The following is a 16,389-nucleotide window of genomic DNA, read 5'->3' as shown; positions in this document are numbered from 1 at the left end:
CTTATTTTGGCTGGGAGTGATTTAATAGACAGTCATGTCGCCATCTGGTGTGTGAGCAGCATGTTTGCATCGGTCCTGTCTGGTGCAGTCAGGTGTGGATGTTCAGCCACTGAGCTACTACTGAACAGATTTGGAACAAATAAAAATCTTTTGAATCATATCAAGCTATTCTAGTCCACGTTTAAAGATGTCATCTGCTCACAAGAGAAATAATTCACCATCAATCAGTAACTACTCTGTATTAGAGGGAATACAAACTAATTTATGCATGTTTTGAGTCAACAGAATCTAACATCTAGAAAACAGGACAGAAATGACACACATACTGTATATGCTTTTGCTGAAATGGATAACAATATATAATAATATCCCTACCTTTAAGATAATACGCCCTTAGTCCCAAAAGTACTTTCTTCCCTTTCCATCACAAGCAGCTGGTGAAGGCAGCGTCGAAACACTCGTGTGTGAGCACATGTATGCCGGTGTATCAGCCGTAGCACTGAATGTTTCCAGTCTGCAGCTTTAATAGCTCGCCTGGGCTGGACACAGCTGGAGCAGGCTAGAGGTCTCACCCTAACAGTGAGAGCACAAACCGCTACAGAGGCTTCATAACACTCTCACACACTCCCCTGGCACATGAACATAAAAAAAAAAACGCCTTCTCTCACGCTCTCTGCTTCCCTCCTCCCTTCTTCTCTGTGTCCGTCATGCATACGTGTGCTCGCCCTGTTCGACTGACTGCAAACATCACACATGCAGGAGAAAAGGAGTGACATGCATGACAGCTTTCATTTGAACAGGCAATGCAAACCTGAATCAGCATCCCTCAGTATCCTCAGTGCCTTCCTGTCTAACATGCACAACAGTGATTAAATGTTTGGCAAATAGAAGCAATGATCCATCTCTCCATCCTGAGTTTATATCTCATAATATTTACAGTACTACTTCAAACCAGATCTACACCGTCATGTTCCTGGACAGACCTCGAGTACAAGACTCCTTTTTCTCTCTTCACCTCTTTTAAATCCCTGATCAGAGGTCTTAAATTAAATCGGTGTGGTAATTGTAGTGAGGTTACATCAGCAGCAGGCACTCAGTGTATTCTGGTACATACGACACAATAAGACACAGGACACAGGACGGAGGAGAGGAATGAAAGGAAGAGACACCAAGTGCGTGAGTGAGAGGAGAAAGAGGAGCGTACAAACAGTTTCACTCTGTTACCTAGCAACGCTTGCTCACAGTCTGCCTCCATCCTTAAAGTGGACGATCTTACTCTTGCTGGGTCGGGTTTTTCAGACATGACATGAAGCCCTGCGAGGCCAGGGTTCAGGAACAGATGGAAACTGGTTTGGCAGAAATACACAGTGACCCCTTTAAATGTCATTTAACTACTTAAACCACCTGCTGTCTTTGGACCACATGGTCTTCTCCTCAACTTAGTGGATTTTAAACCCCGGAAAATATTTACTGAGGTTTGCTGTCCTCTTCTGGCCATATCTGTAAGCAAAACTGCAAACTAAGTGTAACTGTAAGCACCTGAATTGCTTTTACATTATTGCATTCTTACAGAAAATGCAGTGACAAAAGACTAAATTAGCCAACAAATTAGCCAAATTCTGTTTATTTTAAGTGCCTCATCTATTTTAACAAACATCCCTTATTTAGTTTATCCTCACTGATGTCAACGGTTGAAAACAAATTAGAAACACATAAGAAGACTTTGCTCAGTATCAGCTGAGATTAACAGAAGTAGAAAAGGTAATAGGACAACTCTTAAAATACATCTTTCTAAATAATCACGTCACAAAAAAACATGAAGTTTTCATTTTTCACACAGACATTTCTTTCAACATTAAAACAATTATGAAGGACATAATGTAGGACTGACATAGTTTTAGACAGCCTGGCTTCATGAGGCAAGTTATGAAAATGTCTTTAGTTTTTTTGGAGTCCAATAGTCTCTGGACATGTGCCTCAAATGCAGATCAAGCTTCAAGCGTTGCACAGTGGCACGAGAAAGACTGAATGTTGCAGCATACTTTTGGTGGCTGTGGCCTATGTCTTCTCTGTGGACATCACAGGTTCCCTGGACCATCTGCTCCCCCACTGCCTCAGCCTGGCCACAGACATTGAAGTCACAGAGTAATATGGTTAAAATAATATGCTGCAACTAGCAGATATGTTATGATCTTATGACTGCATACAAACTGAAGCTCTCACCGCTGTAGCTCTAAGCACCTGTAACTCAATTCTATTATTTTTTCTTCAATATGCATGACATTTTTCTAACCTTAGTGTTATTTCTTCAATAGTTCGACTGAGCTGCTCCTACTTACTGATAATTAACATTGTTTTAGGTTAACTAACAAACTAGCTAACATTAATAAAACATGTTCATGCAAACAGTCTGCGTAATGCTGTAACTTAGGTTAACACCAAAGAACATTGACAAGATTTCAAAAACACCAAAGACTAAATGTTAACACTAAAATCTTAAAGAAAGGTCAAAAACCCAAACTTAACACTATGTCCTCAGAAGTCAGTTTTCCAATGACAATATGTATTAATGATTTAAGATGATATTTCTCCATCTTAACGTATTGCATTTCCTAAATCTACTACAATATGACACAGATAACGACTTGAATGAGTTATTTGTTTAGCATATCTTAAAAAGTACTCACCACACTTGAAGGACATTTATACAGGATGAACTCCACAGATGCAAACAGCAACCATGGGGGGCCGCAGGCCGCGGGCAGCGTAGTAGGCGCATATATATATATATATATATATATATATATATATATATATATATATATATATATATATATATATATATATATATATAATCTCATTTCTCACAACAAGCTTTGTGTTCACTATTTGCTTGTTTCTTGTTTGATCATTAGTTAAGACATGAACTGCCCATTGGTGGTTTGATGTATTTATGAATCACAAAGAACATGCAAGAGTTCTGTCAAACTACAGAACATATATTCATACAGAAGATTCGTGAAGCCTATATTAACGTGAACATACTACAACTTCAGAATCATAAAGTCAGATCACAGGTTGATCCAACTTCTGTGGAAATTCCTCAAGACAATTCAAAATGAGGCTCAGTAGTGTGTGTGTGTGGTCTCCAGGTGCCTGTATGCACTCCCTACAACGTCTGGGCATGTTCCTGATGAAAGAACAGATGTTCTCCTGAGGGATCTCCTCCCAGACCTGGATCAGGGCATCAATCAACTGCTGGACAGTCTCTGATGTCATGTGGCATCAATTGATGGAACAAGACGTGATGTCCCAGAGGTACTCGACTGGATTCAGGTCTGAAGAACGGGCAGGCCAGTTTATAGGGTCAATGGCTTCATGATGCAGGAACTGCTGACACGCTCTTGACACTGTGCTGGGAGACAGAGCAATCCTTCTTGCCACAGTGTGCATTTATGTGCCATCCTGGATGAGCTACCTGAGCAACATCTGTGGGTTGCAGACACCACCTCAAGCTTCTCTGGTGGGCACCTCTAGAGGGCACTGGCAAAGTGCAAATGTGACCAAAAATCAGCCAGAAAAAGATGAGGACAGGGAAATGGTCTGTGAGCACCACCTGCAGAACCGTTCCTTTATAGGGGTTGTCCTGCTAATTTCCACCTGTTGTCGGTTTCATTTGCACAACAGCAGGTGAAATTGATTCACAATCAGTGTTGCTTCCTAACTGGACAGGTTGATACTCCCTTTTTTTGAGCAGTGTAGTATATTTTTAGATAATAATATTTGTCTTAGAAAAGGTGTATATTGAATATACACAGCTGGGATGAGATTAAAGAACATATGCCAAAAACAATGGTGATCAAGGACAGCAAATAGGCACGTTCATATATTTAAGAACATTTACAATATTCAGTTTTTTATCCTCAAATTTCCTCCTCTCAAGCTGGTTATAAGCTGTACTGTACATTGTTATCAGTTACTAACCCCACATTTTTAGTTTGGGATCAGAGACATCAGTACAAACAAGACAGAGCTCAAATTCACCCCATTAGCTGTGAGCCTTCATTTAAAGAGGTGAGATAACATAGAATCTGTTTATGCTTTTAAGCAGTAGTTTCCTCTATTCAGCAACCAACAACCACGTAAGTGAAGTCAGATAAATGCAATAAAACATCTGTTTAAACAGATTTAGTGGGAGTTTTAATATAAACCAGCAAATGATGCTCTACTTTTATTAACAACTTGTATTTAATTTAGACTAAAATTAAAATCCCTCCTAATCTTAGCTGTAGTAGCATCATCATTACACAGGGCTACAGTGTGGACCACAGTACCTTGCCCTTGGTGTGCAGTTGGTGATGATGTATGTTTCTGGCGGCGATCATAGCCAGCTGTCTCTGGATCCACAGTAACTCCATTTGAGAATGCCTCAGCAGCTCCTCCACATTAGCGCTCAACGTGTGATCCCGCATTATCACCTGCAAAATCCACACAACCACAGATTACAAACACACATAGACACACACACACACACTTTTAACCTCACATAACTTACACCAACACATATGCATTAATTTTTTTGATTCGACAATTCAGAATCTATTGTTTTTAATAAACATTCATACTTCGATATACTTTGATATTTGGTTATTTTTATATTATGAAGATTGCATCTATGCAGCACTACTGAACGTAGGTAGTTAGCACTTACTGTATAATTAATTTATATAAAAAAAAAAAAAAAAACTTTACTGAAGTTAAAAAAAACATTATTCCAGTTGAACATTTTCACCTGAATCAGTTCATCTGAATGTATTTGCAGGTTCCACACATGTGTGCACCCATGTGCATGTATATGAGTGTTTAGTGAGAGAGAGAGAACACTTCACTTCGTTACATAAGAGGATTACTGTATCACAGCAACACAATGACGGGGGAGCGTAGAAAAAAATAGACACCAGCTTATATCAGTTGGTGCTAAATACCCATTTATGTTGACCTGCTTTGCACCTTTGTGGAAATATACTACAAACAGGAATTCTGTATTCACCGTAAATGCTGCACATTGATGCACAAAAGATGCTTGCAACTCAGGAGATTTAACTCATCTAACTCTTTCTAATAAATTCTCAAACACCAGGTTTCAGTGATCTGCTTTCTCTCTTTTAAACTATTATAATAAACCAAACAGTGCGAGATCAACTTTGTTTTAATTAGACAAAACTCAAAGTGAAACACAACAGTGGGTCAGTTAATAGACAGAACAGCTGATTTTAAGATTTGCTCTTTCCATAGTTAAGGAAAATAACTGTATAATTAATCCGCTCGCTCTCCCCGTGTCTCTCTCAGTGCCTCAGCCAAATGTTCAAACAGCTTCTCTATGCTGACTCACCTTGGACAGCTTCTATTTCCTTGCAGGGGGCTGGGAAGGATGAGGACAGACAACAATAACAACAACAACAACACACAAAGCTCAGGAGTCCTGTAGATGTATACAGAAATCCCCCATCCTGCCAAGATCTCTGCGAACCTGCAGCGCTGCCAAAGCATCTCACACAGATTTGTCAAGTGAAAGGACATACTGTAGCTGTGCCTACGTCATTACCCAGGCCTGCACGCGGGTTTCTCATTTGCTGTGAATTCATCTATCAATTCGCTGCTCAAATTCATGCCATGACATTGCTGCTTTATTTTAAAGTATGCCATCTTTCTGTTGTGACCCCATGCACTCTTCATGCCAGCGAAATGTTCTTTGTTCCACTGTCGGAATCTTTAAGCACTGAATAGTCACACCTGTCACAGGTACAAGTGGAGCTGTGGGATAATTATCAAGTTCTTCTTACATTAGTGTTTTGCAAAGGTAGTGAAGTTCAGCTGTCCTGCATCAAGCTTCAGTGTTTTAAATACATGCACTCAGCTGAAAAGAGCAGCAAAGGTATTAGCACATCAGCATCAGCAAGCATCACTCAGGACTGTTACCCTAATAATTGATGTTCTTCAGTGGGTCATCCTCTTCACTGTTTTGCCTGTTTTGCCGGCTTCCCATCTTCCAGCTTTTAGCAGATTATAGTGGCATGCGTCCGCTTCATAATCCTCAATAACAAACCAACAATGAAAATAAGAAAAATACACAAAAAGACCAAAGTGAAAAGCTTAAAAACAGCAGAGATCCACTGCAGACTGTGTGGCTCCCATGGCTTCAAATGTGTTGTGCTGCTTATGGCGCGTCTGACGGTCTCAGCGCGTTGTTGGACAGCTTCTCCCTGCTATGACTTGCTCATTTCAAACAGAACTCAGTTATGATTCAGATTTTTTTTTTCTCTCTCTCTCTCACAGTTTGTACCCAGGGCTGCCTGCTGTGTGACCATATGGCACACTTAACAAGAGGAGCAAATGTGAACAGAAGATGGAAAAAGGGCATTTTAGCCTAACCTCTCACCTGTAATGGACAAATGAGGGGGAGACTCGTGGCTCTGAGCACCATAATCCTGATCGGTCTAACAGTAAGGTAATGCCTTTATAAAGAAGAATGCATGTTTTTAATTTGTTGTTGATTTGGTTGCACATGTAAAGGTGAACTTATTTCTGTTTAGTATTATGTGAACAATGATCTGCAACTGTGTAAGGTTTTATAAACATGGAGCATTTACAAAATCAAAGATGTATTTATACATCATCTAGATGCAAATTCACATTGTAAGCCATCACACACACACACACATCTCCAATAAAGGTTATCTCTTGTGTCAGCAGGAAAAGTCTTCTAATATCAGACTTCAGCCCATTTCTTACCCTGTGTTTTTGACCACTTTGTAAATATTCCAATTTGTGTATATACCAAAATGCAGTAAAACAGTGAGCTTCAAATGGGTTTTATTTATTTTATTAATGTACAATAGTCACACATTACTGTATTATCAAAAAAATGCATTGTATTGCTCTGTAGATTATATATCTACTGAAGAGAAGTCCATCCATACTTTTTGCTCAGTCAACAGATCAACTGGTCCCACAAATGTATACCATAATATGAATGAAGTTTAGTACTTAGTTTAATCCAGACAGAAGTGCTGTCCTAACACACCTCCTCCTCCTTTTAGTAACTGTGTGGCAGTTTCAAACTCCAGTGGGATGCTCTTGCTCTGGGTCTTGTTCAGGTCCTTCTCCATCAGCTGGGGATAAGAACATGGGACATTATTTTTGCTGTTCAGATGACTGAAGACATTAGTCATCAAAAAATTAGCATAATTAGTTTAATTCAGGTTGTTTTTCTGCTCTAATAGACAACAGCTTGTAACTGACAGATCACCTCATATGCTGTTATCTCCAGCACCTCACTGAGGTCATCTTCTTGTTCTGACAGAGGCGTGTTAATCAACAAAGCAGCTTTGGCCACATCTGGATGGTAGTGCTTCTGTAGCGTCTGTAGGAAAGCAGAATAGCAGAATGTAAAGTTATTTTAAAAATAAAGCATACTTACAAAATGATTTGACACCTAAAAGTATTTGCCATTTTTTCCCAATAAACTTGAGAGAAGAATGTGGCTAGCAGGCCAGTTAGTGTCATGGATGATCCATTTGCGTACAAAAAAAAAAATTACATACACACCTTAATCTCCCACAAGCTGCTGTCTAAGGCACAACACTGAACAGGATCCTCCTCATCCATTACATACGGGTCCTCCAAAGGCTCTGTCATCATGAATACAAACCAAACATCTATACATACCATTTACATATTCTAAAATGCTTTCTTGCATTATACATTACATTAAATTCCTTGCAAATCTTCTTAAATATTATAATGACTTGAATATGATTTCAATTTATATACAGTATAACCCATTACATTTAGAGTGGTTATGGACCAATAAGTTACAAACACTGAAACATTCGAGTCTGAAACTCACCATCCTCTGTGCTGGGCTTGTGAATAAGGACTCTACAGGATGGGTGACGACGAATCAGGTTGTAGATGAAGGGCAGCACAATGAGCAGAGCTGTGGGTGGTGCTGTGAGAGCCAAGCGAGCCAAGCGTTTGGCAAATGCAGCCACCAGGTACACTGGTAAGTGACTGGAAGAAAGCACAAACACACAGACCCACACACGTTTCAAATGCATAAACGTTTTTTTATTTTTGTTTGTGGTTATTATGAGTGTATGTGACACAGTTAAACATTAACAATGGGAAGCATATAATTAAGTTTAAATACCCTGAACCAGTCAGTTTGAGTCACAAAAATATGTTCTCCTTAGCAACTTCTGCTGTGGTATCACCTTTACTTAGCTGCAGGTCTATAAAGTGTCATCTAATGAAAAACCTATTGACTTTGGGACAAAAGAACCTCCAACTCATTTCCAGGTTTTAGAATTTATTCATACAGTTAGAGGACAAATACTGCCAACTTTAACAAGATAAACTGAGAATTAGTGTGATCTTACCTAGAGCTAAGGAAGAGGTTAGCTAGGTGGAAAAAGCGGGCTCTGTACTTCACATGGAAAACAGAAGGGTCAAGAAGATTATACAACTTCTTGTAGAAATCAGGGTAATCTCTGTTCAAAAAAGAAACAAAAAACAAATTAATTGTAAATATTTTTAGTCTGCTCTAGTCTTACAGATTCAGCATGAGGCCTTATTTAGTGTAGCAATTCTTTCTACATATCAGTGTGATTCATGCATCTACTAAACATGGCCAGATACATTTTTTTCCCCATGATACTTACAAGTTGTGCTGATGTATGAGGACAAATAGGCCATTGAGGGCTAGCAGGCTGATCGCCCCACCTGTTTAACAGCGATGATATGGATGTAGAAATAATTAACCAGATGTAAAATGACAATAATCATAAGATCGAACTGTTACAGGTATTGTCACGATCAAGCAACATGCACAACATACCAACTTCATAGGCAGCTGTCAGGAAGTCAATCATCAGTGTGGGTTTACTCATGTGGGGCAAAATGGAGTCATGGAGGATCACCAAGACCTTTTTATACATTGTGCTTGGCAACTACAACAGTGATGAAAAAGTCATGAGACAAAGCATAATGGAGATACCACATTGTCAGCATGGTGTTAATATTAGGGCATACTTGAGCAATCACAATGTTTGTAATACCTTATATTTGAGAAAGCCAAGCCACATCTTCTCAAAAACACGCTTGTGTTCCTAGGATGAAACGGGACATTTAAAATCTTATTCATGAAACATTTTCATCGAAAACATACACTTGAATATCTGACTGAAGACATTTTACTTACATTCAGTTTAGCAGCTTTCCAGTCCTCATGCTTGGCTGAAAAACAAATCGAAGTTCTCTAGTAAGATTCTTGTGCACGTAGACATAATTGTAAAAGGGCATGTGATTAATTATGGCAACTTCAAAAAAGCAGGCTCTCACCTTCCTGTTTAACCATGAAGTTGGAGAGCTCTGACTCCTGGCTCGGCATACTGATGTTGGACATGAGGGCGAACACATTGTTCTGGTATATGGGCAACACAGCCTGAGAGGAGCAAGACAAGCCAACAGCTTACAGCACAAGTCATATTCACTCCATAAAATAAACATGATTAAAAATAATAAACAAGCACAGAGACATGCATCAGAGAAGTAAAGTTCTCCTACCCCTTTGTTTTTGTCCATGACTTTTCCCACATTCTCACGGATGGAGCTCATGACATAATAGCGCACATCCTCCAGCTCAAGGGACTCCTGGAATCTCGAAATCAGCAGGGAGTTGTCTGTTGTTTTGGACAGCAGTCTGTCCACCAGTGCCTGACCATGAAATAAAAAAACAAAATAAATCCGTCTCATTTCTAGTTTTGTCCAGTAGCATAGGAATAATATTGATATCACAAATTAAGGATTCTATGCCATTATTTGGGCAGGTTGCACGACACAAAAGCCTACCTGGATGAGCTCCCTTGGGAAGCTGTAGTGTTCACTCCAGTCCAAGTCCTCAAGGGGATGCTGTCCTTCTCCTGCTGCAAATTTCATCAGGCCGCACAAAGCACTCTCCTGAAGAGAGGAGGGAGTAAGATGTTGTTGTTTGCTAGGTACCACGTCTGGTTACATGAATGTAATTCCAGTGAACATAATATTGCCTGACATTAGTCATCAGTGCCCCAAAAAGTGAAAAAAGAAAAAAAAAACTTGTTGCAAAGCAAATAAATGTGACAGCAGACACTTGAACTACCCACAAGTCTCATCCCTTGTGTCCACTTTACTACTACTTGATGTGAGGGAAGAGTTGTTGTTCTGTGCATCGCCTGTGTTTAGCTAAACCTTTGGTGAATGTCTGACAGAAAGTAAAGAAGTTATAAAACTCATTGAACTCACCTTGATGCCGTGGACTTCACTACTCAGGTGCTCCAGCAGCATCTCTACACAACTGTGGTACCGGTGGCGCATGAAGATGCGGTACTTCTCCTCCGCACTGTACCCTCCTGAGCCACACGGTGATACAGACTGAGGTTAGTATTTACAGTTTCAGGTTGGATCGAGTGGATTTTTAGTAACTATACCTATACTGACCACTCAACGCCTCCTCCTCTGCTGGCAGTTTTCCCACGAACAGCTCTTTCCTCTCCAACAAGGTGCAGAACAAGGTGCTACAGGCGTTGACAGCACTGACAACATCCTTCTCTTTATCCGACTGTAAACAAACACGGAGAACACAAACGCACGCAGGATTTTGTTTTAACAAAGTACGAATGCAGATACTTTGCCTGGTGGTCAAAGCTACAGTAGCGCTAGCTAACCAGCATGTTTTCAGTCGTGGTCCGCAAACAAACGCGTGTAGCTGCGTGTATTTACCTGAAGGAACTCAAGGATGTCAAAAATGTCGTTGGCATGTTTTCTGCTCTTAAGTATACTCTCGACTTTCCTGGTGAGGTCAATTTTAGCAGTTTTTGCACTTTGTTCTGCTGTTTTAGCCGAACTCACGTTGCGTCTTTTGGCCGGCGCCATGATTAATGAATGATGCTACGTTCACGGTACATCTCAACAATACGAACATATTTAAAACACCACCACAACACATTTTATTAGTTGAACCTTGTAATTTGATAAGATTACACCAATTAAATATATATGTGTGTACATTCTATATTTATTTTTTTTTGCGTTACTGTATAGCACTGGCGTGGAAGTATACTAATATGCGGCGGGGGGTTCTATTTTACTATACAGTTAGAGGTTCATGAATGCAACCTAGGTCCTCATTTCTTGTATCGCCTCCTACTGACTGGAGGGTGAAGTTTTCCACCCATGGGTGCTGCATCTGAGTGCCTTTCAATGACTTACTGCTTAGCTCTGTAATATTTTATCAACAATCTGCATTGAGTACGTTTCAAGTCATCAACAAAATACCTTAGGGTCGAAAAGCCAATTCATATGCATATATATATACATATATAGACACATCATAGGCCATCAGGCCTGGCCATATTTTTTTTATATTTTATTTGGTGTCTCTTTGTATATAGTCCGCATCTCTTTTGATACAAACATTTTACTTCACTCTTACCTCATACCAAATCTTCATGTATTCAGGTCTTCAATAATATTAATGGTGATCAATTTTTTTAATAGGTGAATATTGTGTTGGTAACCTGCAAAACCAAGCGGAGCTAAGAACGATGTTAGGAACATATGAAATGCACATTCTTTTGTTTTGATGTAACTTTAGTTATATTTGCAGATGTGATTTTAAAAGAAAACATACAAGCATCCTCATCTGTTTCAGGATAAAATTACCGATAGGAAAAAAATTACAATAAAGAACTGGAACCTTTTATTATCCTGTTGCTTGTGTTTAATAATATTTGTATAAAGGAAACAGAATTTAAATTCTCTAAAAAAAACATCTATCTTGAAAACAAAAAAGAGAGAATGTTTTGGTAAAAAGAAAAAAAGTCTCTTGTTCCAGCAGGCAGGGCGACCTAGTCGGAGTCATTTCCTACATCTGCATTGTCCTGTGGTAAAAAGAGAACAATGAATACAACATAATGGACTTTTAACGTCAAATAAATCTTGTTGCTATGTAATGAATTCTCTGGTACCTGTTTCTGGTCTTTATTCTCTTGTGCTTCAGAAGCACTGGCTTTAAAGTCGTGGATAGGAAGTGTGGACATCCAGCTGACCATGGAGCCCTCCTGACACTCTGTCTCAACAATGGTGGGGCAGATGTGAGCCTCCTTGAAGGCCTTGATGGCCTCCTCCTCACGTTCCCATTCCAGGCGCTCATGCAGTCCGTCCCCTCCAAAGCGTTTGTTGTATCGGTCAAAGTGAACCCTTTCCAGGACCAGCCCCAGTCCTGGAGCTTTGGGAACATCCACTTTCTCCTGTCCCCAGCTCTGCTCTATCACCCCCTCCTTCGCGTAACCCTTCATCACTGCAATCACCAGACCAATCATCTTGCGGATTTGGTGCAGCATAAAGCTCTGGCCTCGCACTGTGATTACAGCAAACTCAGTATTGCTGCGGATAAAAGGCTCTCCGCAGGACATCTCTGTGATGTAGCGGCGGGCACTGGGGTCATTTGGAGCCTTCTGGGAGGTAAAGTTGTGGAAGTTATGGGTACCTTTGTAAAGAGCAAACAGGCGATTTGCCCTCTGAAGTGTCTCTGATTCCAGGCGAAAGGCTGCTATATTCCCTGTATCACTGTCTTTTGGAGAAAAGGCCACGGTTGGAAGCATATAGGAGTATGTACGTGCATCACATTTGTTTTTTGAATTGAAACCCTGGGTCACCCGTTTAAGGCCTGTGAGAAGAAAAAAGTAAAAATTAATTTCTAACAGAAATCCACCCAGCACCAATCAATAAAACTGGAAACAAATACTGTCAGCATCCTCTTCATCTCCCTCTCTCAGTACCTTTCAGCCGGTAGCCTCAGCCTTTGAGCTGCATGTTTCCAGTGTGCAGTTACAAGCGCTAACAAACCTTTGATGATGCAGTTGGTCATCCACCTTGAGCCCAGTTCTGCTGGAGGTTTATTCTAATAAAGGGTGTTTTTCCTCTCCACTGTCACCTAGTGATTGCTCAAGGGAATTTGTTGGGTTTTCTATATAATTCTGTGAGGTCTTGACCCAATGTGAAGTGCCTTGACACTATACTAAGACTACAATGTCTCAAGGTAACCTTAACTTAAAACAGATTCCGTTCTATAGCAATCATCATCACAACATCGTCACCTGACTGTGATTCGGGGTATAATCCAGCAAATACTAAAAGATATTTGTAATCAACCTCTCACCAAGCACTCTGATCTGAGGCGGAAGATGCTCATTGATTTTTTCAACGGTGTCCTCAATCAAACGCAGCTTTAGAGACACCACTTGACCTGCTGCAGACACGCCCTGAAGAGAGAAACACCAAACACAGAGTGAATCAACCCTCATGAAAACTCATTAATTTATTATTCCATTAGCACAGCAGCACATTACAGAGAAAACTGTCTCGGAGGATACCAGATACTTCTGAAGCCTTGTAGACCTAGCACTGTAGCAACTGTACAAACCTTATCTGTTCTGGCACATCTTTGGAAAGACATCTTTTTCATGTCATCACGGTGGTTTTCAGGAATGCAACCAGATTTGAACAGTGCAGAGACCAGATCATCTTCAATGGTCCTAAACTGAGAGTTTCCAGGATTTCTCTAAAATACAAGACGCGTTTAAATTTAGTTAGACAGAAAAGAAAACAGCTTAGAACTGAGAGATCAGCTAAAGTACATACCTGCATGCCATAGTACCCCTTCCCACAGTATGCCATAAGGAGGACCACCTTCTTTTTCGGATACTTCTTTTCATCTTCAGTCAGTTCCCCATCTACTTTTATTCTTTTCGTGGTCTGCAGCTTCTCAGCGGAGTCTTCATTTTCCTCATTGGGTCTTTTCAGCAGCTTGGCTGTCTGCTCGTCCTTGGATCCGTCACTCATCGTGCAAAATAACTTACAAAGGCCACCTGTGAAGAGACATGAAATAATCCACGATAATTACGTTGCAAAACATCACTGAACGCATTCACACATTGTCAAGCTGTGTCAAACTATGGGTTGAGTTGGCTTACTGTTTCTCTCTAATGCCAGTCTCTGGTTGACTAAGGCACTCAAGAAAATGTCGTACTTTAAACATGTCAAGTTAAGTCATTATGAGAAAATCTCGCAGCTGAAAGATGCGAACTGGCATTTCGGCTGCACCGAGGAAGCAAGTCTGGATATATATATATATATATATATATATATAAACGAAATTTAAAGAATCCGTAAACGGAATATAGAAATTGTCCAAGCAAAAAAGTCAAACAGACAAAACTGAATAACGCTATTATAAGTGCTTACAAAGAGATCCCAAATTAGAGCTGTACCAAACTGTTAAGTGGAAGATACGGCAACACACGAGCTCGCATGGCCAATGTCAACTTTGACCCTCTGACGTCAGTATCGCGAGATTCGCCTTGTTCTCGTTGGGTCCGCTTTAACCATGTACTGTCGAGGGATTTGAATCTAGCCCCTCTGAGCTGGAATAATAATCCATTTGGCTTCCAGTGTTTTCTGTTTCTGTTTTTTAAACCTATGTTTTACATGGGAAATCTTTACATCAAACACCAAACAAGTCCAGTCCTTTTACAGTTTCATTTTAATTTCATCTTTTAAGGAATCTAAGTAAGTGATCTATTTAAACATAGTTACTTTTGTAATAATAATTGTTTTAACAATTTCTAATTTAATGTGGGCATAAAAAGAAATAAAGAATAGCAAACAAAAATGTAAAAACAAAAAACAAAAAAAACAGCACATTCTGCGTGTTAACATGATGATACAGTTTACAGACTTGTAGGAAATACTTTTGTCCACATGAGTGCTGCACAATCATTTGCAGCACTCAAAGTCATCAGGAGTTTTCCAAGCACTTAGAAAATGTTTTAAATGTACAACGAACCCATTAGGTAATTCTTTGAAATCTTGACTTAGTGAATTCACTGTCATGTAATCGTGACAAATGTTGACACTGACATTTTTTTCAGGTGGTCTTCAAAGATCAAGAAGACTCATTTTCTTCCAATTTGGGATATACCACAGTCTAATGTTCATCACATGACTTGAACTCTAAGCAGAAAGACATGTAAATATGGGTTTGTTATGTGAACCAATGCATAGTCTTTCACCATCCTTTGTAGACCATATAAAGAAGTTTCACTATATTAATTTACTGCCACTTTACGCAACATGGTATGACTCATTTAACTGCCATGCGTGAAAGTAAACACTAAGTTCAAATTATAGTGTCATAGAAGTCCAGTACTTCTAGTGCAGAGAGGTGTTTATGTCTCTCAAGATCACAACATGGAGGGATACCAGTGGCCAAGAGGCCAAACCTTTATTGTTGTCATTCTGGGATTGCTGTTAGAATGCACACTTCCACTATCTTATGGCACCTTATAAGGTGATCAAATAGTTTTCTGCTGAAAATCCAGGGCCAAACATAGGCATATGGAAAACCTGGGCCCCCGTTGATCACACAAAGCATGTGTCCATACTTGCTTGCAACTCATTATAAGTATCTCCACCATACTGTATATTTTGTCTTGTCTTTATATCTGTTTGTAAAACAATATTTATCCATTTAAGATTGCTAAAAAAAACAAACAAAAACAAAATAAGGTTAAAAATAAAAAGTGTTTAATTCACTGGATAAAAATAATTATTTGTTTCAGTAAATACGTTATTTTGTTTGAGACAGAATTATGAGAAAGAATTATGTGACATGTTAATTTTGTCCCTCTGTAGACCAGCAGAAATGTTCATCTATCCCTAAGAGACATAAAACATGAAACATTATTATCCAGAAAAAATAAGCACCACAAATCTGACTTCAAAGAAGGATTCTCCAGTCTCAGAAGAGACTAATCTGGCCTCACAATAAACCATTAAACAAGCTTTGAAAATGTAAAACTCTCACACTCTCTTATACTCCCATGAAGTTTGAGCAGGTTGCAATGTGTGCATGCAGCAACTCAGGCACCTCGATCACAGTGGCCTGAAAATGAGAAAATTAAGGTAAAAATCTCAGGTTTTTAATCTGACATCAGCCAATATTAAATAGGATTTGTATTTTGTGTCTTATACAATGGTGCAGTTCTAATAAGAGAGATCAGGCTTGAATATTTAACATGTTTCTGTTTAGAACCAGAGATGCATTGTAATTGTTTTATGCACAAATACAGTTTGCAGTTTATTTTTTTGTCACAGTATATACAATGTCATATTTTTTAGGGGGGATATTTTTTCTGCATTCCAATCATTTATTTCCAATATAAATATAACAACTGAAAGTCATCCAACTATGACTTTAACGCATCTGACACATTCACTACACCTTTTCAG

General features: G+C 39.4%; 3 protein-coding genes across 4 annotated transcripts in view; all 3 read right to left on the bottom strand.

Moving 5' to 3' along the window:
- The window catches only part of LOC113147785 (RIMS-binding protein 2-like), a 49,763-nt gene extending 43,613 nt beyond the window's left edge, over window positions 1–6,150 (bottom strand). The window contains exons 1-2 of the mRNA XM_026339014.1: window positions 5,980–6,150; window positions 4,335–4,478 (exon numbers count right to left, since the gene is read on the bottom strand). Of these exons, the coding sequence (XP_026194799.1) occupies window positions 4,335–4,472 (138 nt within the window). The 5' untranslated portion in view covers window positions 4,473–4,478; window positions 5,980–6,150. The remainder of the gene's footprint in view (window positions 1–4,334; window positions 4,479–5,979) is intronic.
- A 706-nt stretch (window positions 6,151–6,856) lies between these two features.
- noc4l (nucleolar complex associated 4 homolog) lies at window positions 6,857–10,971 on the bottom strand. The gene is made up of 15 exons (XM_026338942.2): window positions 10,819–10,971; window positions 10,537–10,657; window positions 10,342–10,448; window positions 9,913–10,020; window positions 9,628–9,777; window positions 9,403–9,505; window positions 9,263–9,297; window positions 9,120–9,170; window positions 8,900–9,011; window positions 8,724–8,784; window positions 8,442–8,552; window positions 7,910–8,073; window positions 7,609–7,691; window positions 7,310–7,423; window positions 6,857–7,172 (listed from the first exon to the last, which is right to left on the bottom strand). Exons 1-15 carry the CDS (start codon window positions 10,969–10,971, stop codon window positions 7,053–7,055), a joined length of 1,593 nt encoding a protein of 530 aa, XP_026194727.1. The 3' UTR covers window positions 6,857–7,052.
- Window positions 10,972–11,774: 803 nt separating this feature from the next.
- On the bottom strand, window positions 11,775–14,430 carry pus1 (pseudouridine synthase 1). Of its 2 annotated transcripts, none has more exons than XM_026338909.1 (6): window positions 14,344–14,430; window positions 13,741–13,967; window positions 13,523–13,660; window positions 13,259–13,361; window positions 12,066–12,766; window positions 11,775–11,978 (listed from the first exon to the last, which is right to left on the bottom strand). In XM_026338909.1, the coding sequence occupies exons 2-6, from the start codon at window positions 13,939–13,941 to the stop codon at window positions 11,946–11,948; spliced, it is 1,176 nt and encodes a 391-aa protein (XP_026194694.1). In that variant the 5' UTR covers window positions 13,942–13,967; window positions 14,344–14,430; the 3' UTR covers window positions 11,775–11,945. The 2 variants fall into 2 exon arrangements, with proteins under 2 accessions (XP_026194694.1, XP_026194695.1); XM_026338910.1 differs by lacking the exon at window positions 14,344–14,430 and adding an exon at window positions 14,073–14,337.
- Window positions 14,431–16,389: the final 1,959 nt, after the last annotated feature.

The sequence above is a fragment of the Anabas testudineus genome, chromosome 22 (genome assembly GCF_900324465.2).
Source record: "Anabas testudineus chromosome 22, fAnaTes1.2, whole genome shotgun sequence".
Classification (NCBI taxonomy): Eukaryota; Metazoa; Chordata; class Actinopteri; order Anabantiformes; family Anabantidae; genus Anabas; species Anabas testudineus.
Note: the sequence above shows the minus strand (reverse complement) of the source record. Positions and strands in the feature narration are given on the sequence as shown.